This window comes from Ogataea haglerorum (assembly GCF_019207285.1).
Source record: "Ogataea haglerorum isolate 81-453-3 chromosome Unknown 81-453-3_NODE_3_length_672639_cov_96.912891, whole genome shotgun sequence".
Lineage (NCBI taxonomy): Eukaryota > Fungi > Ascomycota > Pichiomycetes > Pichiales > Pichiaceae > Ogataea > Ogataea haglerorum.
Window position 1 is genome coordinate 622,671 of NW_025065153.1, and position 20,267 is coordinate 642,937.

At 54.8% G+C, this 20,267-nt stretch overlaps 15 protein-coding genes across 15 annotated transcripts; 8 read left to right on the plus strand and 7 right to left on the minus strand.

Annotated features, from left to right (window-relative positions):
* Positions 1–534: 534 nt before the first annotated feature.
* On the minus strand, positions 535–1,206 carry KL911_001514 (uncharacterized protein; the record flags this gene model as incomplete). The annotated part of the gene is made up of 1 exon (XM_043196481.1): positions 535–1,206. The coding sequence occupies one exon, from the start codon at positions 1,204–1,206 to the stop codon at positions 535–537; it is 672 nt and encodes a 223-aa protein (XP_043056087.1).
* A 624-nt stretch (positions 1,207–1,830) lies between these two features.
* Positions 1,831–3,243, plus strand: KL911_001515 (uncharacterized protein; the record flags this gene model as incomplete). The annotated part of the gene is made up of 1 exon (XM_043196482.1): positions 1,831–3,243. One exon carries the CDS (start codon positions 1,831–1,833, stop codon positions 3,241–3,243), a length of 1,413 nt encoding a protein of 470 aa, XP_043056088.1.
* Positions 3,244–3,335: 92 nt separating this feature from the next.
* KL911_001516 (uncharacterized protein) lies at positions 3,336–4,346 on the plus strand (the record flags this gene model as incomplete). The annotated part of the gene is made up of 1 exon (XM_043196483.1): positions 3,336–4,346. One exon carries the CDS (start codon positions 3,336–3,338, stop codon positions 4,344–4,346), a length of 1,011 nt encoding a protein of 336 aa, XP_043056089.1.
* Positions 4,347–4,476: 130 nt separating this feature from the next.
* On the plus strand, positions 4,477–5,191 carry KL911_001517 (uncharacterized protein; the record flags this gene model as incomplete). Its single annotated transcript, XM_043196484.1, has 2 exons — positions 4,477–4,838; positions 5,050–5,191. The coding sequence occupies 2 exons, from the start codon at positions 4,477–4,479 to the stop codon at positions 5,189–5,191; spliced, it is 504 nt and encodes a 167-aa protein (XP_043056090.1).
* Positions 5,192–5,739: 548 nt separating this feature from the next.
* On the minus strand, positions 5,740–7,047 carry KL911_001518 (uncharacterized protein; the record flags this gene model as incomplete). The annotated part of the gene is made up of 1 exon (XM_043196485.1): positions 5,740–7,047. One exon carries the CDS (start codon positions 7,045–7,047, stop codon positions 5,740–5,742), a length of 1,308 nt encoding a protein of 435 aa, XP_043056091.1.
* Positions 7,048–7,406: 359 nt separating this feature from the next.
* On the plus strand, positions 7,407–8,498 carry KL911_001519 (uncharacterized protein; the record flags this gene model as incomplete). The annotated part of the gene is made up of 1 exon (XM_043196486.1): positions 7,407–8,498. The coding sequence occupies one exon, from the start codon at positions 7,407–7,409 to the stop codon at positions 8,496–8,498; it is 1,092 nt and encodes a 363-aa protein (XP_043056092.1).
* A 41-nt stretch (positions 8,499–8,539) lies between these two features.
* Positions 8,540–9,159, minus strand: KL911_001520 (uncharacterized protein; the record flags this gene model as incomplete). The annotated part of the gene is made up of 2 exons (XM_043196488.1): positions 8,540–8,896; positions 9,094–9,159. 2 exons carry the CDS (start codon positions 9,157–9,159, stop codon positions 8,540–8,542), a joined length of 423 nt encoding a protein of 140 aa, XP_043056093.1.
* Positions 9,160–9,218: 59 nt separating this feature from the next.
* KL911_001521 (uncharacterized protein) lies at positions 9,219–10,886 on the plus strand (the record flags this gene model as incomplete). The annotated part of the gene is made up of 1 exon (XM_043196489.1): positions 9,219–10,886. One exon carries the CDS (start codon positions 9,219–9,221, stop codon positions 10,884–10,886), a length of 1,668 nt encoding a protein of 555 aa, XP_043056094.1.
* A 5-nt stretch (positions 10,887–10,891) lies between these two features.
* KL911_001522 (uncharacterized protein) lies at positions 10,892–12,499 on the minus strand (the record flags this gene model as incomplete). The annotated part of the gene is made up of 1 exon (XM_043196490.1): positions 10,892–12,499. One exon carries the CDS (start codon positions 12,497–12,499, stop codon positions 10,892–10,894), a length of 1,608 nt encoding a protein of 535 aa, XP_043056095.1.
* Positions 12,500–12,714: 215 nt separating this feature from the next.
* KL911_001523 (uncharacterized protein) lies at positions 12,715–13,172 on the minus strand (the record flags this gene model as incomplete). The annotated part of the gene is made up of 2 exons (XM_043196491.1): positions 12,715–13,060; positions 13,135–13,172. 2 exons carry the CDS (start codon positions 13,170–13,172, stop codon positions 12,715–12,717), a joined length of 384 nt encoding a protein of 127 aa, XP_043056096.1.
* A 242-nt stretch (positions 13,173–13,414) lies between these two features.
* Positions 13,415–13,795, plus strand: KL911_001524 (uncharacterized protein; the record flags this gene model as incomplete). The annotated part of the gene is made up of 1 exon (XM_043196492.1): positions 13,415–13,795. One exon carries the CDS (start codon positions 13,415–13,417, stop codon positions 13,793–13,795), a length of 381 nt encoding a protein of 126 aa, XP_043056097.1.
* An 8-nt stretch (positions 13,796–13,803) lies between these two features.
* KL911_001525 (uncharacterized protein) lies at positions 13,804–15,291 on the minus strand (the record flags this gene model as incomplete). Its single annotated transcript, XM_043196493.1, has 1 exon — positions 13,804–15,291. The coding sequence occupies one exon, from the start codon at positions 15,289–15,291 to the stop codon at positions 13,804–13,806; it is 1,488 nt and encodes a 495-aa protein (XP_043056098.1).
* Positions 15,292–15,550: 259 nt separating this feature from the next.
* KL911_001526 (uncharacterized protein) lies at positions 15,551–17,899 on the plus strand (the record flags this gene model as incomplete). The annotated part of the gene is made up of 1 exon (XM_043196494.1): positions 15,551–17,899. The coding sequence occupies one exon, from the start codon at positions 15,551–15,553 to the stop codon at positions 17,897–17,899; it is 2,349 nt and encodes a 782-aa protein (XP_043056099.1).
* Positions 17,900–18,002: 103 nt separating this feature from the next.
* KL911_001527 (uncharacterized protein) lies at positions 18,003–18,944 on the plus strand (the record flags this gene model as incomplete). The annotated part of the gene is made up of 1 exon (XM_043196495.1): positions 18,003–18,944. The coding sequence occupies one exon, from the start codon at positions 18,003–18,005 to the stop codon at positions 18,942–18,944; it is 942 nt and encodes a 313-aa protein (XP_043056100.1).
* A 7-nt stretch (positions 18,945–18,951) lies between these two features.
* Positions 18,952–20,196, minus strand: KL911_001528 (uncharacterized protein; the record flags this gene model as incomplete). Its single annotated transcript, XM_043196496.1, has 1 exon — positions 18,952–20,196. The coding sequence occupies one exon, from the start codon at positions 20,194–20,196 to the stop codon at positions 18,952–18,954; it is 1,245 nt and encodes a 414-aa protein (XP_043056101.1).
* Between the last annotated feature and the right edge of the window lie 71 nt (positions 20,197–20,267).

Below are 20,267 nucleotides of genomic sequence, written 5' to 3' on the forward strand. Positions count from 1 at the left end.
CACCAAGTTCGCAACACTTGCACTTGTCAGGATTAAGACCATCGAAACGAAGGACTGTAGCAGAGAAGACTCCAAGAAGGTCATAAAATACCGAGAGATAGCGTAGAAGGTGGCATGGACAAAATAGGTGATAAGTGCGACAAATCGAAAGCCGTGCAGAGCAGCATGTTGGCGATTTTTGGCGGCCGATGAGTTTAGCAGCTGGCCCTTTACGAAGTTCCAGCACAGCAGGTACGTTCCCAGTATGCATATTTTTGCCAGTAGCATGCTTTCCAAAAGCCCCGTGGTCTTTTCATTTTAGCTATAGTTTTCCGGAAAAAGCAGCAGCCCTGCAAAACGTACGGGAGACTGGCCACAGAAACGAGTCGCGAGGCACAATCTCCGGAAGCCACCCCAAAGCTCCGGCTGTCGCTGCGGTCTAAGCGTGAATTGGCCCCTGGGCTGTCCCAGAGGGGCTCCCTGAGAGACGCGGTTGCGCATGTGTATACTTAATAGATAGCTACAGGCATAGATTGCTTAGCGGTCCAGGTTACTTCAGACGGCCAATAATAGCCTGGATGACACACAGTAACACAGCGCCGATCCCGCGAAATTTTCTGCTCCTCCATCGCTCCAATGATGTTGGTTGCAGAGGTCAACCTCATAGCACAACCTATGAAAAAATACAATGTATTCTCGTCTTGCCGCCAAGCAGTACCACAATCTATGCAAACACCCATATGGGATACTAGTGAGTGTTGAATAGTATAGTAGCCACCAAAAGAGGCTGCCTGTCACCTCTGCAATGCCTAAAAGTACACATAGCATGATGTTTCTTCGAGAATATTTATCTACGACGTGCTCTGGGGCACCAACATGGATATACGTGAAAACTGGCACAAATAAACCAGTTAAAGCTGCGCTCAGCAAACCTGTCGTCCTTCCACGTTTGTATCCGCTCGTGGGTGCTAGAAAACAGATCCCAAGACTGCGGAGCATCCACAGGCTCCAAAATCGCAGAAGAGCCTCGTTTTGTAGGCCCTCGTACCAATAATCTATGAGCCTCTGCACATAAAGCAGCATAAACACCAACGGAACAGCCGCTGGATCGACGATCTGCGGGGAAGCGTCCTGTTTTCGCAAATAAATACCCCTGGCCTCAAAGATACAAACAGAGCGCAGAATCGGCAGACTTTCTGTACACATGGAGAGTACTTCAGAGGCCATGCAGAGGCCGTGCTTGAAAGCTTAGTGAGCAGGATGCGCAGTCCTTCCGTGAGGGAGCGGCGTTGCCAGGTTGTCTGCGGTGGCTAGGACACAGGAATGCTCAACAGACGACTGGCGCGATAAAAGATAAGATGGCACGTGATATCAGTCACATGAAGCCAGGCTGCTGAGCCATTTATCGGGCTGGTGCTCCTTTTTCTCCCTGTTCCCTCAAGAATTACCGCCACGATGCCAATTGCCACCTCCGAGAGAACGAAATAGGCATTTTGCCCTGTCGTAGAAACTGCCTAATCTGGATCCGGCGTCTGTAACGGACTGGCAGTGATCGCATATATGATTTTTTTGTTCGGGAATCATTCGCGACAGATAAGATCAGGGGGATCCTTGAGTCCTCTCGTTGAAGTTCACGTAGGGACGTAAGTAGCTTGCGATTTGGAGAGGTGCTAATGGATGGCAGCTGCTCGGGCCCAATCATCACTACTATCAGGGTGGGGGAGGGTTCCACGGGACTAAGTCCAGGAAGAATTCGAATATTTGATGGAGTATGCAAGGTAACCGTTTGCTGGCCTAATCCGGCTGTGGCAACATTATAAAAGGGACAGCGGATCCAGGTAGCATTTCATCATGACTGTTGACAAAAAGCACTATCTTTTCCAAGCTAAAGTTTCCGACAGACAACTGGAGTGTGTTGGCACGGCTAGAGACGGCCAATGGCTGGTCCTTCAGAACCCCGAAACGGGAGACAAAAAGGAGATCTACGATGCCGTTTCTGGAGCTGCCGTGTGTTCTCTGAAGCACGGCGACACAGAAATCCTGTCCCAAATGAACGACTTTGCCAAACAGTCTGCGTACACTTTCTGCACAGCCTTCTCCAACACGGCTGCAGAGGACCTTGCGGAGTTTATGTGTTCTAAGTCCGAGGGCTGCTTCAGCTCGGCGATGTTTGTTTGTTCCGGGTCGGAGGCCAACGAGCAGGCGATGAGATACGCTGTTCAGTACCATATCGAGAAGGGCGATAAGGAGAGATACAAATTCATCTCCAGAACCAACGCCTACCATGGCTACCTTGTTGGCGCTCTTTCCATTGGAGACAACCCAATGAAGCCGCTGCTCAAGAAAATGCTGCTCTCTGACGACCAGGTTCCTAAGATTTCGCGGCTCATGCCGTACAGAGACATGAAACCCGGCATGTCGGAGGAAGAGTACTGCAAGATGTTGCTGGACAACCTGGAGCAGACTTTTGTTGACAACGGGCCGGAGAAGGTTGCCGGTGTGTTTATGGAGACCGTGAGCGGCTCCTCGATCGGCAACAGCGTTCCGCCAAAGGGCTACCTGGACGGAGCCAAGGCCATGTGCGAAAAGTACGGAGCTCTGCTGATTTTGGACGAAGTCATGTGCGGTTTGGGCAGATGTGGCTACCCGTACACTTTCATGGACCCCGAGTACGGGCTTACCACGGGCGGTCCCGACCTGCTGACGTTTGGAAAAACTGTCGGCGCGGGAATTGTGCCATTGTCCGGCGTCATGGTGTCGCCCAAAATTGTCAATGCCATCAAGGAGGGATCCGGCATGGTCATGGGCTACCAAACCTACCACTCGCACTATCTGAACTGTATTGTCGGTCTGGCTGTGCAGAAAAAGATCTACAGAGACAATTTGATTGACAATGTCAGAGAAGTCGGTCTGTACACCAAGGCAGCGCTCAAGGCAGCGCTCAAGGACTGCAAGGTGGCCGGCGACGTGAGAGGTGCCGGAAACTTCATTTCTGTGGAGCTCGTCAAGGACAAGGCCACCAAGGAGTCGTTCCCATTTGAATACAACATGGCCAAAGTGCTGCAGGAGAAGACTTTCGCCCGGTCGGCGCACTTTATGTGCATCAACGGGTGCAATGGCTACGAGTACGTCGACGGCAAGGTTGTGCAGCACGGCACACATATCACGATGGCGCCGGCATTTGGCTATTCCAAGGAGGACGCCGACTTCATTGTCAAGGTGCTTGCCGAAACATTCTTCGAGATTGAGAAAGAGTATTTATAGTATTAGTAATCGCTACCTTTCGTTTTTGGAAATACCCGATTTTGCTTATAATATAAATAGGCCTCGTCTCGCGGCCTGAGAAAAAAATAAAAATGTCTGTTCTTGTCACAGGAGCCACAGGCTTCATTGCCCTCCATGTCGTCGACAAACTGCTTGCCAGAGGATACACCGTGATCGGCACGGCCAGATCAGAGGAAAGATACGCTCCGTTCCTCGCAGAGTTCCGGAAGAAGTACCCTGACGGCAAGCTGTCGTTTGAGATTGTGCCAGACATTGGCACGGACGACGCCTTTGATCACGTGCTCCAGGCTCATCCCGAGGTTACCAAGGTGCTCCACACAGCCTCACCTTTTTCTTACGGCCTAAACAAGCCGTTTGAGGAGGCGTACCTGACTCCTGCCGTCAACGGCACGCTCAACATCCTCAAAGCCACCAAGAAATACGCCCCTCAGGTCACCCACGTTGTGGTTACGTCTTCGTTTGCCGCGGTGAAAAAAAACGGCGACGAGCTCTACACCCACGTCCACACCAAGGACTCGTGGAACCCGGTGACCTGGGACGACGTCGACAACGAGACTGTTGCGTACGTTGCGTCCAAGATCTCGGCCGAAAAGGCTGCAAGAAAATTCGTCGAGGACGAAAAACCGGGCTTCAGTCTGTCGACTGTCAACCCGCCTCTTGTGGTGGGTCCTCAGTTGTTTGACATTGCCGTCAACGAGACGCTCAACACCTCGAACCAGTACATTGTCGACATTGCGAAATTGACCGATAAGAATGGAGAAGTTACCAAAATCAGCTCGTTGGCCGTCGACGTGAGAGACGTTGCCGAGTTCCACGTGCTACCTTTGGAGAAAGAGGCCATTAGAAACCAGAGAAATTTCATTGCGTCGTCCAACTTCTACCCTGGCGAGGTTGCTGCTATCATCAAGAAGAACTTCCCGCAGTATGCCGACAAAGTGCTGGACCTGGACGACCTGCCAAAGAAGGAGATCAAGTACGACCTGGCCTCGGTTGTCGAGCCGCTGGGAGGCTACAACTTCATCCCTCTGGAGAAGTCTGTCGTCGACACGTTGACCCAGTACTTCAAGAAGTATCCGTTGTAAGTGTATAGAAGTGATTGATTATGCAATCGTCGGACATGCCGCTTGCGGCCTTGGTATGCAGGTGCGAGGTGTGCACCTTATCGTAGGTAGCTTAAAACAGCTTGCTCGCTGAAAAAGTTTCTCACCCAAAATGCAAAAAGTTACGTGGGAAGAAGTCGGAGCCGCTCCAAACGCCATTCTGTCGCCAGCGTACAAGAGCAATGGCCATGTGTTCACCTCTGGAAGTGTCGGGTTCGCTCCAGACGGCACGGTTCCTGAGGACGTCGCGGTGCAGACCAAGTACGCCATCGAGGCCCTAGAGAAGGTGCTGAAGAGTTCTGGCTCGTCGCTCGACAAGGTGCTCAAGGTTCTGCTGTTCATTGCCAACCCGCTCGATGCCCCAGCGGTCAATGCCGTTTACAAGGAGTACTTCAAGCACCAGCCAGCCAGATCGTGTGTCGTTGTCCAATTCCCCGACGCCAGACTCAAGGTTGAGTTGGAGTGTGTTGCTGTGTATGAGTAGAGATGAACTAATGGAGCTGATCGATGAAAGCTGAGTTGTAGATTGGAAGTTGCTAGCGAGCCTGGATTTATATAATTTTTGCAGAGCAAACTTTTGTACGAGGGAGCCGGAGTGAGCTTGCAGCCCCGGGAGAGCGATGTGGCTGGACGAGCAAAATATGATAGCGGTGGAAAAGAGGGCGTAATACTAACCCTTGGTCAGTCCATTCATATCCCGCGAGCAAATAGTTACTCGTTATACAATACCATCGAAGCACCATCGTATCTGGCACATTCCTGCTCTCTACTCTAGGCCAAGTTCAGTTAAAAGCTCGACAATGCGAGCAATGCTTTTGGGCTGGTAACTCTTGCTCTTTTTGTGCGGCCATTGGAGAGCCGTTTGACTTTTGTAGCATCTTCCTGAGTCAGTAAGCTTGCCCAGCTTTGAAAGCCACGTGCCTTACACCATAGTTATGTCCACCAGGGACAGAGAGTTCCTGCCAAGGGTTTCGCGTAGGATATCGTGGGATAGACTGTCTAGAAGAGTTCAAAGCGGCGCGTCCTAGTCATAACCAAAATCATTAAGCCTGAAGAGACAATTTGAGTGGGGACCACAGTTTCAGTGGCCAGCGTCACACAATCACTCTGCAGGCCAAGCTTCTCAATTGACACGATACTCTGCTAGGTCAGTTTCCGTGCAGCTGTAGCAGAAAGAACCCAGATCCACGGCAGCATTCCGTAAGCCTGTGGTTAGCACGCATTCCATGGCCATTCATAGCACCTTTCTCAATCTACTCCCCTGCAACCGCATAAAAAAAGATATTATATCACTGCCCGCGCCTCACGGGGCCCATGGAAGGCCAGCTGAGGAATCTTCAGTACTGTGCCTATGCATACATACAAATGGTCTCATTCACTTCTGCTCCTTTGTGAGCCCGTACGTCGGGAACATAACGCTGAGTCTATAATCCTCATACATCTTCAAATGCTCCGGGTCGTTGATAAAGATCTGCCCAAAAAAGTCCTCGCAAACACTCTGGTTCATGCCCACCACCAAGAGCATGCCCCCTTTATCGAGGTACTCCTTGTCCACGGATTCGTAGCCGCCTCTGTCTTCGTTCAGTACAAGCTCCACGGCGTTGTTACCGGCCTGGCAGCCCTGTCTGTAGGCCCATCCGGCAGTCTTGACGAGCGGCAGGTCCACCAAGTCACCGACCGCGAAAATATTGCCCAGTACGTCGCCCGCGTCGGTCTTCACCTCGTACTGATGCGTCACGAGGATGTCACCATTCGGAGCGAACACGTTCGGATAGCTTTTCGCCAAAAACTCCACATTGTTCTTCTTGTAGTTGCACCAGAACGTCAGGTCGCTCGTGATGGTTCTGCCGTCGGTGGTCACCAGAACACCGTCTTCTTGCTCCGCCTTGATTCTCGTGTTGAGCAGCACCTCAACTCCGAGATTTTTGAGGAATTCGAGAGCCTGCTGCTTGAACTGGTCGCAAACCAGACGCTCTGGTGGCAAAGTAGCGTGCGGATGGACCAGCACCACCTCTTTTTCCGGAAACTGGTGCTTGATCTCGCCGGCAAGCTCGATTCCCAGGGCGCCGCCGCCAATAACCACTGTTTTTTGCGCATTTTTGATCTGCTCCGTGGAGTCCGCCATCTCTGTCCGGAGCTCCTCTGCCGTCGACGAGAGCGGGTCCAGCGGCCAGTTTCTCGTCCGGCCGCTCGCAATAATAACGCTGTCGTACGGAATCTCCACCTCCTCGGCCGGCTTCGTTGGCCTGTACCTCTCCGGCAGCCGGCCCTTGTCGAGCTTCCCGATCCTCACCTTGGCAACGTTGTTCGCGAGCTCGGTCACATGACCCTGGACAAAGTGCAGCTTCAAGTTGGGGTTGTACTTGAGCTCCTCCGCAGCGATGCCGAGGTGCGGCTTGTCGGCGTTCTCGCTCCTCAGCACCTTTTTCGTGTCAAACTGCATCCCCTCCTGGAGCCTGATGGTGTCCCAGTACACGTTGGCGCGCTCAAACGAGACGAACGACTCGGCAGCAAACTCGGGATCAAGCACCGCCTTGGGGATGCCGAGGATATTGAGGATGCCGAGCTTTGGCTCGACCAGCGTGACGTCCAGCTGCTGTGTCAGGCTCTGGGCCTTTTTGATGATACTTTTCAGGGCTCCAAGGCCCCCAAACGACCCTCCAATGATCAGGATACGAGACATGGCGAACAGTGACGATCGCGCTCGTTTTTACATCATTTTTTGCAAGGTCCCGATATTTCCGCCCGAGGTTATCGCCGACCTAAAGCCGACGGACGTAGAACGGTCCGTGCCTGACGGGCCCTGCGTCCAGGATCCACGGCACTGCCTACGCTGCCAGCATAATATATTTTTACTTACGCCACGCATGCAGAACGGAGGAGTTCGGCGTCGTCGCCTTTATGCATGTCGGCAATTAATATCTAAGCCCATGTATCGTGTCAGTTTTCTGTGTGGGGAAGCGCGCCAAATATTTCCTAATCCATGCCTTTCAGCTTCCCCATATATAGGCCTCCGTGCCCCCATCGAAGCGCATACTCCCCATGACTTACCACAGCTTCCCTAACCCATCCCTTCAGGTCACCAAGGACCACACCCTCGAGATCAAAGAGGCTCCCGTCGAGCGGCCCGGTGCAGGCGAGGCCCTCGTCCACATCAAGGCCACCGGCATCTGTGGTTCGGACGTGCATTTTTGGAGGCACGGACAAATTGGCGAGCTCAAGGTCCTCGGAAACTGTGTTCTGGGACACGAGGCTGCCGGCGAGGTCGTTGAGGTCGGCGAGGGCGTCACGAGCGTGAAAGTCGGCGACAGAGTGGCCATCGAGCCGCAGATGCCGTGCGGCAAATGTTTCCTGTGTCTCCAGGGAGACTACAATCTGTGCGAGGAGGTCGACTTTCTGTCCGTCTATCCGTGCCACGGCACCATGCAGCGGTTCAGAAAGACCAAGGCCACGACGCTGTTCAAGATCCCGGACAGCATGACGTTTGAGGAAGGTGCTCTGTGCGAGCCGCTCAGCGTGGCGTACCACGGCATCGAGCGCGCAGAGCTCGAGCTGGGCCGTGGAGCCATGATCTGCGGCGCGGGGCCGATCGGCCTTGCGACGCTCGTGCTGGCAAACGCGAGCGGAGCGGCTCCGCTTGCGATCTCCGACCTGTCGGCAGAACGTCTTGCTTTCGCGAAGAAGCTCGTGCCAAGAGTCCAAACGTACCAGGTCGACCCGAAGCTGAGTCCGCAGCAAAACGCGATCGGCATTCGGAAACTTTTCGGGCCAGCAGAGGAGGACGCGCCGCCAAGAGTGCTGGAGTGCACGGGCACGGAAAACAGTATTGTCACAGGAGCCTACGTTGTGAGACGGAGCGGCACGCTGATGGTGATTGGCGTCGGCAGAGACATCATCAACAACTTCCCGTTTATGCATCTGTCTCTGGGAGAGGTGGACGTCAAGTTTATCAACAGATACCACCAGTCGTGGCCTGCGGTGATCAGACTGATCAGCGACGGCATAGTCAACGTGCAGCAGTTTGTGACGCACCGGTTCCCGCTTGAGAAGGCGGACGAGGCGATCAGGCTCTCGAGCGACCCGAAGAACGGCAGCATCAAGGTGATCATCGAGGACCAGCTCCGGGTGCTGTAGCGCCAAACGGTCGAAATGGAGGAATAGTACCCGGCGTGCTCTCAGTAACTAGCCACGTGAGAATTGTGGCTGGAATAAATCTGCCTCCGTACTGCACTCGTAGCGGCAGGGCCAAACCGTGCTTTCACCGGTGCCTCTGCCAGAATTGGCCTTGGGACACTGGGCTCTGCCGAGGCAGAAGGTGGCGTCATCGGCAGACTGAGTTCATCACAGCAGCCTCGAGCAGCACTCTGGGGAACGAACTGCTGGTTGCGCAGCTGGACGTGCAGAAACAGGAACTGGTGCGACAGTGCGTGCTGTCGCTGCTGCAGGAATTCTCTGAGAGCGACGTTCCGGTCAGCAACGCAGTACCGCTCTTGCAGCGGACCACGGAGGACGGTCGATCCGTCCGAACAGCACTCCAAAAACGCGATCTACTGCGCTCCCGGGATGCAGTAAGCGGCTTTGTGCGGAAACGGAAAGTAGAGCGTGCCGTCCTGGGCGCAGGGACGGAGAACGCAGTTTGCGGGACACGAGACGTGCGGTCGGAGCCGCCGAGTTCGTAGCCCAGAACCTGCCGGAGAATCTGTCTGCACCCGAAGAAAACCCGCCCAACGCGACCGCAGAGACCAATTGCGCATCTATCAACCTTAGCTAGCATGTCAAATATTGCAGATTTCATAACTGCTTATCTAAGATCAAAAAGCTTATCAATTTCCAGTATTTCCGACATACTTCCACATGAGAGTCACTGTGGCCTGTGCTGGATGCCGCCTGAAAAAGATCAAGTGTATCCACAATGGCTGCGCGCCGTGCCAGAATTGCCAAACACGCAACGGCCGCGACGAGTGCCGGCTGTTCACCACGCAGGAGTTTCGCAAATACAAGCGGGCCAACACGGTGCTGCTCAAGATCGACAGCGGCAAAATGGAGCTGTCAGAGAGCCTGGTGAACACGTGTATTGAGATCACCGTGCAGAACCACCCGGAACTGGTGTTTCTGTATTTTCCCGCGAACATCAACCTGTTCCGGCTGCTCGACCCGGTGGTGTGCCTCGGTCTGTGTGCCCTGAGCTCGCCGTTTCTCGACAAAACCCCCGCAAACTCAGAGTTTATCGCCGCGTTCGAGACCAAGCTGCTCCAGAAACTTGACGACAGGGTCAGCATGGACTACCTGGTGCTGCTGCAGGCAAGCGTCATATGGCTGCTGCTCAGCTGGCAGACCGGAAAAACCAATAAAGGATACCTGTTTGGCGGGTTTGCCGACCGCGTGTACACGTCGCTGACCAAGCAGAAGAACACCAGCGGCTCGCTGATCGAGCAGGAGTTCTATATTCGCAGCATCTGGGCATACCAGTTGACGTGTCTGTCGCTGCGCGAGGGATACACGGACGGTCGCGCCAGACTGACGAGATATAGACTCCCGATGCCGAATAAGGACCTTCTCTTTGGCCACATGGGGCCGGCCAGGTACCTCGGCGACATAAATCTCAGCCAGACGTCCGAGCTGGTCTATCTGTTTGTGTACACCACGGACATTTGGACAGACTGCAATACGTGGATTTTTAAGGGCGGCCGCAACCACTACAGAGAGGCGCCGTGGGACCCGGCAAGCAAGTGGCACAGCCTTAACATGCGAATAGAGTCGCTGGAGGTGCAGCTGGGGCCGAAGGAGAAGTTCTCGCTGTCGAACCTCGAGGCCCACTTTTCTCTAGGCGAGGGAACCATCTTCTGCTACCTGCATCTGGGGATACTGATTTCCAAGATCCTAATTCGCCGCAACTACTTTCCGTTTGTTCCCCTCGACGATACCGGGCCCAAGGGCCCGCAGCCGCTGCCCAAAGAGCTCTGCGGCGCGCCAAAGGGCTGGTGGCGGGAAAACGCGCACCTAGTTTTTGACTGCAGCCGCATGATAGCCACCATTTTCGACGAGCTGCAAAAACGACGGAAGCTGTTCTGCAACTCGTACTCGGGCTACTGCGGCCTCACGGCAGCCTCCATGCTCATTTACGCGCACAACTTCCCCTCCTACGACCCCACTTTCCACGACGCAGACCTGTACTACCAGTACTGCGTGAACTTTCTCAAATTCTACAAAGCGCGCTGGGAGCTGGGCTCCTATTACTACGATTTTCTGCAGCAGACGCGGCGCATGCTGGAGGCCGCGGCAAACAACAAGATCGAGATCGCCAGCATCTCGGCGTTCGAACACATGAAGGACGAGCTGATCGAGGTGGCCAACGTGGCGGCTCCGCTGCCCAAGACCGACCGACTGAACATCGAGAGTCTGCTGCGCTCGCCCAAAATGCCCAACTCGCCGGCCGAGGATGTTGACTGGCTCAGCACAAACATGGCCTGGGACTTTGGCTGGTCGAACCTGGGAGCGCCTTTTACCGACTATATGTGCTAATCAGATTATATTGGGGACGTGCACGAAAACGAGGTGGCCGGAGTAGTCGCGAAAATGGCCTTCATGTACTCAATAGACCCATAGATACCCAGGCCGGCAAAGGAGAGCGACGCAAGCGTCAGACAAACGTAGAAGACTGTGATCCAGCCGTGCTTCCGGAAGCCGTTCCTGAAAAACACCGCGAACGGCCGCTCGTAGCCGGTGGCCTCCATGGTGGCCTCGTTGTAGTCCTCAATGAGCTCGGCGTTGGTCTTCATGAACGCCGCCCAGATGTAGAACCAGAACGGGATCACGTACGTCAGCGGGATCATCGTCAGCGCAGACGTGAACGCCGAGATGGAAGCCACGTTCGGAACGCCGGTCGCCACAATGTAGATGATCAGCCAGACGACGGCTGTGGCCAGGTACCACAGCAGCTGGCCCCTCCTGCTGCGGATGTCGAGGTCGGGGAATATCCGCGGCAGGTAGTTCTTGTAGACGATCTTGGTGTTCACGTGACCGTAGAACACAGCCTGGAACACACCCACGAGGAACGTGACCACCGCGAGACCCTTGAGGGCCGTCGTGTCGGAGAGGCCGAAGACGGACGGCGAGTTTGAGAACTGGCCCTGTTTTGCGTACACGTAGTTGCCGTAGATGAGGTAGACGCACACGATGGCGCTCTGGGCGGCGACCATGGACTTCCAGAAGTCCCAGGGTCTCTTCATCTCCGAGATGATTTCCGGGAACACCACAGAGCCGGCGAAAACGTACGAGATGTTGGAGACCGCCACGAGCTTGTTGACGAGCGACTGTGGGGCCACCACGTACGTCACGATGGTGTCTTTGTCGAGGCCGAGCAGGTGCTTTGCGTTGGCCCAGTTTGGCTCCCCAAAGTAGCCCATCTGCACGAACAGGTTCACGTAGTTGATGGCAGACACGGCGAGACAGAACTTCCCGATGTTGCTGAACGTTTTCAGGCTTGAGATAACCCCGAGGGCAACACACAGAGCAATCAGCAGGCCTGTCCAGCAGTACCTCGCATCTTGCAGAATGACCATCGACTCGAGCGAGCTGATTGCTATGTTTGCGCCCGTGAGCAGCATGGCGATGACCTGGAGAAAGATGACGATCTGCGCCCATGTCTCGCCGCCGAGGATCTTGGCAATCTCGGAAAAAGACTTGACCGGGTACTCTGGCGAGTCGAACAGAAGAAACAGCCACCAGCAGATTCCACCGGCTATCAGAGTGAGGAAGAAACACACCACCAGGATCAGGTTTCCGGGAACGTACCCCACAAGCGAGTACGAGTTGGGGATGAGCGTGGCTCCCATGATTTCCGAGGTGAGCAGGCCGGCACAGGCCAGCCAGTGCGACGACCGGATCGCCAGCCTTTCATTCTTCCACGTCTGGTACGTGTCAGTCTTGGCCCTGAGCGACTTGATGTGGAGCGTGCTGTGCACCCAGTCGTGCCACCAGCCTATCGAGGACTCTGAACGCACTTCCTGGTACTGCTTTTCCAGCGATCTTTGGGCATAAAATAGTCTCGCTGCGACAGATGGCTCGCCCAGAACCAGCTCCTCAGAGTGAGTACTGTGGTACTCGACGTCGACAGTGACTTTAGCTTCTTTCATTGGGTGTAGGACGGACTGACCGTGAAACTTATATCCTTTATTTTTGCCCCAAGATAAGCAACATGCAACCGTTATCAGCTTATCTGGGATTTTGTATGCATTTTCAAAAATCGGCTACACATTCGCGGATGCACCAAGCAACTAATTAACGTCAATTGTCTCTTATCAGCTTGAACATGGTTCTTGCTTGCGCAGCAACCACACCACTGTTCCTCTCAAAGACTGTGGTCGTCCGGAGCCACTCCTGATAAAGTGGTTGCATTCGCAGCTATCCAGCAGATGTCGCCGACAATCACGCTGTGGAAGAGGTCCGCGCCATCGCCTTGGCCTTTGTATCCAGCGTTTGGTCTGCAGTGACGATGCATGAGTTCGGCCCGAGTTTGCAAGTTTTCCCGATGATAATCTCTCGGAAGCACCGCAATGGCGTTGATGTAGAGTCTGCCACCGGCAGCGATGTTAACGTCGCAAACGCAGCTGAAGGGTTGACTTGAGCGGATTGGAATGGTGGCCTGGAGAAGCTTTGTTCGTGCTATGCTGGCACTTCTGAGCTCTTGGGGAGTTCTAGTCGACCAGGCTCATTTGCTGATGGCAGCGCTTGGTGCTAGACTCAAGGCGAGCTTCTTGGCCGGCTCGACGATAGAATGGCAAACGGTGCCAGAGCTATTTCTGTCATTTTCTGGTGTGTTGGATACGGTTTGGGCACTTTTACGTGCCCGATGTACGTGCTCACGGTTGAGCATCTTCGAGATTGACCGTACAGCTAACTAATTACGTTCACCGCCGCACATGATCTCACTAGCCACACTTCTCAGCCACCACCACCCCCACTAGCTGGAGAAGGCAGAGCGGGCAAAAATAATCTACCCCACCACCGCCGACATTATATAATCCTCGCCAGATCTCCGTTGCAGCAAAATGGTTGCTGAAAAAATTAGCTGGGACTCCATCCAGGGCAAGGAACATCCGGTGCTCTCGCCGGGCTTTGTGAGCAACGGCCACGTGTTCACGTCGGGCATTATTGGCTCGAACTACGCCACCGGCGAAACCCCAGAAAAGGTCGAGGATCAGGTGCACCTGGCCATCAAAAACCTCGAGAACGTGCTCAGGGCTGCCGGCTCCTCTCTCGACAAGGTGTTCAAGGTGACCATGTTCATCTCCCACGCAGAGTACTCCAAAGTCGTCAACGAGATCTACGGCCAGTATTTCCCGCAAAAACCGGCCAGAAGCTGTGTCGTGGTTGCATTTATGGATGCAGCTATTAAATACGAGCTGGAAGCAGTGGCCACACTAGATTAATAAAATACTTAGAACATCCATCTGTAGTTTGGGTTCGAAGGGCCTTCGGCAAGCAAGTACGTGGGGACGTCTCTGTACGTCCAGGAGACGCCCTGCGCCCTGTTTCGGCGACGATTGTCCACCACCATGAAGACCAAAATACTGGCCACCACGATGATAGCAGCACCGCCAAACCCGGCCGTGATACCCAGAGCGGGCACATATTTCGGCGCGTCCTTTGCGCGGAAGATGTTGGTCGAGATCAGCCCCGCCGCGTTTGCCAGCGGCACGCCGACGGCAGAGATCACCACTCTTCTGTTCTCGTTCGGCGTATTGTTGTTGTACCAGGTCGAAGTGAGCACCGACGAAGCGGACGAGCCGGTAGTCATCAGGAAACACGAGAAGTATGCGACGCCAATGTGTGCCTGCGTGTCGATGCAACCAAACACGACGAATCCGATCAGCGTGGAGGCCACGGCCAGGATGATGAAAACGGACCGCACGCGCAGCAGGTCCGAAGCAAAGCACCAGAAAATCAGAGCCACGGCGCCCCACACGTTAGGCGCAACCGTGTACAGGTTTGTCATGACAGCGCCCTTGCCGAGCGACTGAATGATCTGCGGGAACCAGTTGTTGATGGAGTTGAGCGGCACTCCGATGAAGATCTCTTCAAACATCCACGCTATGGCGACCGGATGCTTGAACACCTTGGCGGCGTCCCTGAGCGACACTTTCTCGGTGGACAGCGAGGACGAGTCTGTGCGGATGCGCCAGACGGCGCACTCGCGCTCTTCCTCGGTAAGAAACGCCGCTTTTTCGACCGTCCGCGGCAGGTAGAAGAACGCAAACACCGCAACAATCACGGTAGCTCCACCCTCGATCAAGAACAGAATCTGCCACCCGTGGAGTCTGTCCGTTTTAATCTGGAACACGCCGAACGCCAGCAGCCCCGAGAACGCGTTGGCGATGTTGGCGGCGGCGTAAAAGATCGACAGCCGTCTGGCCAGCTCGCCACGGCGGTAGAACGTACTCAGGTAGTAGATGATGCCGGGGAAAAAAGCCGACTCGCACATCCCGAGAAACCACCTCGCCGCCATGAGCGAGCCGTAGTTGAACACCGACACAGCAAGCAGCGTGATGCTGCCAAAGGTGAACATCAAGCATGGAATCACGTTGGCAGCGTTGTAGCGTTTGATCAGCAGCGAGAGCGGAAAGGCGCACAGCACAAACGGGATATAGAAGATGGAGAGCATGTTGTTCCACTGCTGGCCCTTGATGCCCAAATCCACGTCCAGCTTGTCTGTTTTCGCGTTGGAAATATTGCCCTTGTCTAGAGCATTGAACAGATACATTACCGTGATGAGCGGCAGGATCCTGATGTCAAACTTCCAGCAGATACGACGCTCCAGCTTGTGGTCTAGCACGCGCACTGGATCGCCGGGAACGGGTTCTTTGTCGTCGGTGACGCGCTGCTCAAGGGACACGACGTCAACTGTTTCGTGCAGTTTGGGATTCATGGTTGAGTGATTGCTGCCATGGTGCATCGCTATTTATAATTTACCCCGTATATGCGATTTCTTATCGAGTCCCCCACCGAGGCGTGGGGAGATAACGTTGCCAACCGCGATGGAATCAGCAGAGAGAAAAACTTGGCAGATAATAGCACTCAAGCGTATCTTGGATAGTGTGATAGAACATAGCCGAGACTTGGGTGGGGGGAAGGTCTGTCCCCTGGGCCGCCACTATTTTTTATTTTTTCCAGTGGTGCACCACCAGATGCAGCAGGCCCCAAGGAAAAGAGGCCCTCGAAAATTGGGGCTGTACGTGTGCGAGTTCCCCGGGTGTGGCAAGCAGTTTTCGCGGTCTGACCACGTGAAACGGCACGCGCGAAATCACACTTCCGAAGGCCGCTTCCGTTGCGAGGTCCCAGGATGCACCGCACAGTTTACACGGCTGGACATCAAGACTAAGCACCAGAACCGGCACTTTCGTCGGCTCGATCGGGGGAGCCAGCTGCCAGAGAGCGCCTCCGGTGAGGCTGACGGCGCGCGGCAGGAAGGCTCTCCACCCGCTGGGCAGACGGTGTCAACAGAGAGCTCAGACTCCGCTGGTAAGGAGGTGATTTCGCAGCCCACATCGCAGATCGGGCCTTTTGCCACCAACGTGGGGGACCCTGCGCTTGTTTCACCGACATTCTCGCCGTCCCGCCTGATACGCTGGATCATGCACGATCTGACAGAGGTCTCGCCCACCCACGCCGACCACCAAACCTCTCAGGGCCCGTTGTTCGCCGATTACCACCAGCTCGGTGCGGACACCGCCACAATGCTCAACGAGGTGCTGGCCATCACCCCCGAGTTCCCCAACGCCAACTACCAGACCGACGTAGACGAGAACATCCTGCTGCACATGTCGCAGCGGCTGCCGATGCTCGAAGGACATCCAGACTTTGAGGTTTCCAAGGTGCACTTCTATCTAAAACTGTACTGGCAAATGTACCATCCGCAGTACCCCATTCTCCACAGACCGTCTTTCTCCACGTTCCAGGTCCACCCGCTGCTTCTGCTGGCCATGGTGATGATCGGGGCTTCCTTTGCCAAGAAGTGCCCTATCCCGGAGGACGTGGAGCTCGGCGATCCCGACGGCCTTGCGGACTTGATCGCGTACCCGCTACGGTGGTTGATTTTCTCGTGCGACGAGGCCAAGCCCGGCTGCAGCTCGTGGGTGATCCAGAGCCTGCTCATGCTGGAGACGTACGAGATCACAAAGACGTCGCGCCGGCTGCACGAGCGAGCATGTATATACAACGGCACCAAGATCCAGCTTCTGCGCAGAAGCCCGATTTTGGGGGGCGACCCACTCAAGGGACGCAGCGCCGACCCGAGCCACTCGAACAGCTTGTGGACGACATGGATCGAGAGCGAGTCTATGAAACGCGCTGCGTGGATGTCTTTTTACATCGACACCATCCACGCAGTCGTCTACGGCCACCCAGTCAGCATTTACGACAGCCAGATAAAGCTCTCGCTGCCGTGTCCGGACGATTTGTGGGAGTACGACAACTTCGACCGGAATAACGCTCCGGCGTCTGTGATGCAGATGCCAATTTTCACCGACGCTCTTACTCGGCTGCTCCGCAACGAGCCGGTCCAAACAGGTCCTTTTGGCCGCAAAATCCTGCTTGCGGGCCTGCTCAATCTCAACATCCAGATGAGCCAGAAAGAGTCGCAGCTGACGCTGCTGGGCTGGGACTCAAAGCGCGAAAACTGGAAGGCCAGCATTGCATCAGCTTTGGACCATTGGAGAGTGCAGTTACCGCAGCGAAGCTGCTGCCATGCAGGTTCCTGTCTCTACCACGCGGACAGCGGACCGGCGCTATTGCCGCCCTCATTCCACGCCCAGGATACCAGGTGCAAATTTCCCGAATACCATTCCGCACAGATCCATCTCTGGATCACCCACTACGACTACATAGTTTACGCGGGGGCACCGAAACGGATGAACGTGCCGGTCCTGACGGAGGACTACGATGTGGTGGTGCGTCGGATCGCCAAGTGGGCGCAGTCAGCCGCGGGCGCAATCTGCGCAGTCAACTCGTACATCCTGCTCTTCGAGATGATGCTCTCGCCGGAAAACAGCACTGACCAGGTGAATTACGTCTACGAGCCGGACAAAGACCCGTTTATTTACCGGCCGAACGTGATTGTGTCGGCGACATTGTCGCTGTGGGCATATACGTTTTACAACTACGGTCCAGAGTCGCGGTTTATGTCGCCAGAATCCAAGATCGAGCTAGACGGTGACTATGCCCCCGCGATGGAGGACGCGTACGCGTACTTGCGGCGAATCCGGACAGCACTTGTCAAGGAGACCGGGATTCCGTTTCGGAAGCTTAACCAGATGGACCCAGACGAGTACAAAAAGGCCGTGGCCGAGTACGCAGCCACTCTGCCCCGAATTTCGCACATAAATTACATGGTGGGGTTGCTGCTCGCCCTTGCCGCTGGCTACAAGAATGGCAAGTGGGAAATTGGTCGTGAGTACGCGAAACTTCTCCGCAACTGCGCCCAAAGAAGCATGGGCAGCCCCGTGGTTTTCTGCATGAATATGTACGAAGATAATTAACTATGTGACGCCCCCCACAATCTATCTCCTCAGTGGTGGAGGGTATATTTATCGCAAGAAAAAAAGACCAAGCTGCCAAACTCTCAGCTCACTATATTCTCCAATGACACTGGAAAAGACACTCAAGGACGGCATCTACTCTCCGGTGCCAACATTTTTCAAAAACGACTCGGCCCAGTCTCTCGACATTGCCACGCAGCAGGAGCACGCGCGGCTGCTCTATCGCAGCGGCATCTCGGGGGTCTTGGTCGGAGGCTCCACGGGCGAAGCAGTCCACTTGCCTTTGGAAGAAAGAGCTGCCATTGTGAAGTCGATTAAAGACGCTGTTCCTGATTCCTCGTTCAAAGTCCTAGCAGGCGGTGTCGGATCTTGCGTTCCTGAGCTCTGCCACCAGGCTGCTGCCTACAAGGAAAACGGCGCCGATATGATGACCGTGCTTGTCCCTGGCTACTACGGCTCTGCAATCACTACCCAGCACGGTCTGGAGGCCTGGTTTCACGACCTGGCAGACAAGTCGCCGCTGCCAATAGTCGTGTACAACTATCCGGGGGTCCAAAACGGCATTGATCTGACGGGCGAGACATTTTCCAGGATTGGGATGCACAAGAATATTGTCGGTTGCAAGCTGACCAACTTCAACTTCCCGCTGTACACGATGCTGGGCCAGAACGACAAGCTCAAGGCGTCCGACTTCACTCCTCTCTCAGGCGTCGGACAGGTTCTTGTTCCGTCGCTTTCTGTGAATGTGAGCGGAGCAATCGACGGATTTTCCAACGTCTTCCCCAAATGTCTCCTCAGAATCATGGAACTGTACAAAGCGCGCAGATACAAGGAGGCGCTGGAGCTGCAGGACATGATCACGAGAATCAACGAGATGACGGCTGCCACCAACCTGATCGGTCTCAAGTACGCTCTCAAGTACAAGTACGGCTTGGGAGAAACCGAGCGCGGACGGCCCCCACTCAACCACTCGATGGACATGGACGTGTGGAAAAAACACCTGCCGCTATTTGAACGGCTCTCTAAAATTGAGGACTCTTTATAGCTACATACTACCATCCCCTATATGGCACCCAAATATCCACCACCGTGTTGCCGTCCTCAACAACGTAGTACCATGGATACGACGCTGCTGTGATACAGCTGTGCTGCGGGATAATGCTGACAACGGTGCCTATAGGAATCAGCTTCGTGTCTTTCTCGTCCACAGGCGTCAGGATCCCGTGCTCCTGGCTGAGCCGTCCAACAGCCCAGTTTTCGTACCCTGGCGGAGACACGATTTTTCCAAACCCAGGCAGCGGGCCAGACTCGCGTGCTAGCGCTATGACGCCCGCGTTGATCAGTTGCTCGCCGGGAGCCTTGGAGCCTCTTCCGGGGTAGGCAGAGACTACCTCAGCGATAACCTTGCAAGCAACATCAGAGACCTCGATGCAGCCTGTGGCCAGCTGCTGCAGGTCGCAGAATGGATAATTTCCGGCATGGAGCTCCAGATTACCAAACAGCTGGCCCACAGTGCTGAGGTCAAACTTTTCAGCCGCGTGGGCCGTCGGAGTGGCCCCAACAGACATCTGGAGCTTCAGAGACTTGTCAAACTTGAGCGCCTCTTTGCATGCCTCGTTCACGCTCGAGATCTCAGAAATCAAGAAGGATTGGGCCTGCTCAAAGTTTTTAGAGGTATACGAGTGGCCCGCATGGCAGTAAAAGCCGTAAAGCGAGACCGTCTGGGTGGTGTCTGTCTTGAGAATTTTCTCAAGGAGCTCTCCCACTGAGCTAGGCAGAAAGCCCGCTCTGTTGGTGCCCATGTTGATTTTGATGAAGACGCTCCATTTTCTGGACAGCGAGTGTTTTTTGCTGTACGCAGCCAGAATGTCCAGCTGCTCCAGGTTGTCCACCATCAAACGCAGATTCTCTACTTTGCTGCCCAGCTCTGCAAGCTCTTCCAGACGGCTGGAAACGACCGGCAGACTGAAAAGAATGTCCTTTATCAAGCCCTTAGAGATAAGCGGCAGGAGACCCCACGCCTCTCTGAGCGTCGACACGACAATTTTGTCGGTCTTGTACTTGCCTGTGCCGAGCTGCAGTGCTGTTCCCTCGAGGGTTTTGTGAGTCTTAACGTGGGCACGGAAATCGGCGCCGAGGTTGTGCGCGTTCTCGAGCATTTTGTCCGAGTTTCTCTGGAACGTTGCCCTGTCGACCACAAAGGCAGGAGTAGGCAGGGACTCAATGCTAACACCTTTGTACGCTTTGAGCAGTTCTTCTTTGTTGGGCAGAGCGGTGAGTTCAGATGGGTATTTCATCGCGATACGTATAAGGTGAATAATTTTGTCCGTCTTTTTATCACTGCGCGCGCACCTGCGCCCCCACCGCC